Raw genomic sequence first — 1,136 nt, forward strand, 5'->3', positions numbered from 1 at the left:
CCTTAATGTCGATTCAATGAGCCATTTCTCGCTGGGTTAGCAATCGTAAGATTCATTTCGGTCATTTCTACATGTCCAAACGTGTACATATCATAAAAGAGAAAGGCCATTCGTTAAAAGTTTTTTTTAAACAGCTTTTCAATAATATCACGTTGATTATAGGTTTGCGACCGACCTGATTTCTTTACACGTATACTTAATACGGCTATGTAAATCTATCTCGGCAGGCTCAAATATCAAATATGAATGCTTCGTTATTCTACACGAAACTATAACAAATGTAACTTTTCGCGAAATCGCCTGTGTGATTTCTACCGCGGCGATGTTACACGTGCGCAAGGGATAAAAATATTTCTAAACTTACTATCCACGAAATGCGATATCTGAGGCTTCCATGTTGCGTTTTGATCGATCCACGCTTTATACACCTAAACATCAATTTTGGACGATGAAATTTGGTCGCGCAAATAACATTCATTAAGTGTATATATCCAATTCGTATACGGCAAGTATATGCGAATCTATCAACTCGCGTCCACTCTATCTCAGTTTGCATACCTGCGCACAGCATCCTGAGCCGATTGGTTCCTTGTCGTCAAACCTGACAAATAAATTCCGCCAGGAAGGACCATATGTCGCTTCGAGTAGGTGCTCTGTATACAGCCATGAATGCGGCGTCGCATTTCGTTGCAGTTGCGAAAGCGTGTTGCAAACATCCCGCGGAAAGACATCCCATCGCGTGGAGATCCATTGACCGAACTTGACGAAAATTGGCCCAAGGAACTCGATACCTGTGGAAAAATACGACTCCTATCCTTGAATTATTCTTTGCAACAAGATTCTATTTCGAGTCGATGCGAATTCTCATTAGACTAAAAAGTCATTTTATTAATATTTTCTAATGTACGTTGTACTTTGCAATTGCACGCACCAATTGCAGTGATTTGCAGTTCGCGCAGAACGCTTGTGATTGGTTCTGCTCTCGTTCCACGTTAATAAGCTATTCCGCTGCACGGGTAAGCACCCTAAAGGGTCCTCTACATAGAAGTCGTAGACAGTCGTGGAGTTTAAAGGCCCGTCTACAATACACGGAGTAAGAAGTAAGAGTAAGAAATTGACCAATCACAGTCGATTAT

At 41.2% G+C, this 1,136-nt stretch overlaps 1 protein-coding gene across 3 annotated transcripts in view; it reads right to left on the reverse strand.

The window, feature by feature from the left end:
- The window catches only part of LOC108771010 (aarF domain containing kinase 1), a 9,899-nt gene that overhangs the window by 7,629 nt on the left and 1,134 nt on the right, over positions 1 to 1,136 (reverse strand). For all 3 annotated transcript variants that reach the window (XM_018522864.1, XM_018522873.1, XM_018522855.1), the window contains 2 exons: positions 559 to 791; positions 365 to 428 (listed from right to left, as the gene is read on the reverse strand). In XM_018522864.1, coding sequence (XP_018378366.1) covers positions 365 to 428; positions 559 to 791 — 297 coding nt within the window. The remainder of the gene's footprint in view (positions 1 to 364; positions 429 to 558; positions 792 to 1,136) is intronic.

This window comes from Trachymyrmex cornetzi, unplaced genomic scaffold (assembly GCF_001594075.2).
Source record: "Trachymyrmex cornetzi isolate Tcor2-1 unplaced genomic scaffold, Tcor1.1 scaffold1002, whole genome shotgun sequence".
Taxonomy (NCBI): domain Eukaryota; kingdom Metazoa; phylum Arthropoda; class Insecta; order Hymenoptera; family Formicidae; genus Trachymyrmex; species Trachymyrmex cornetzi.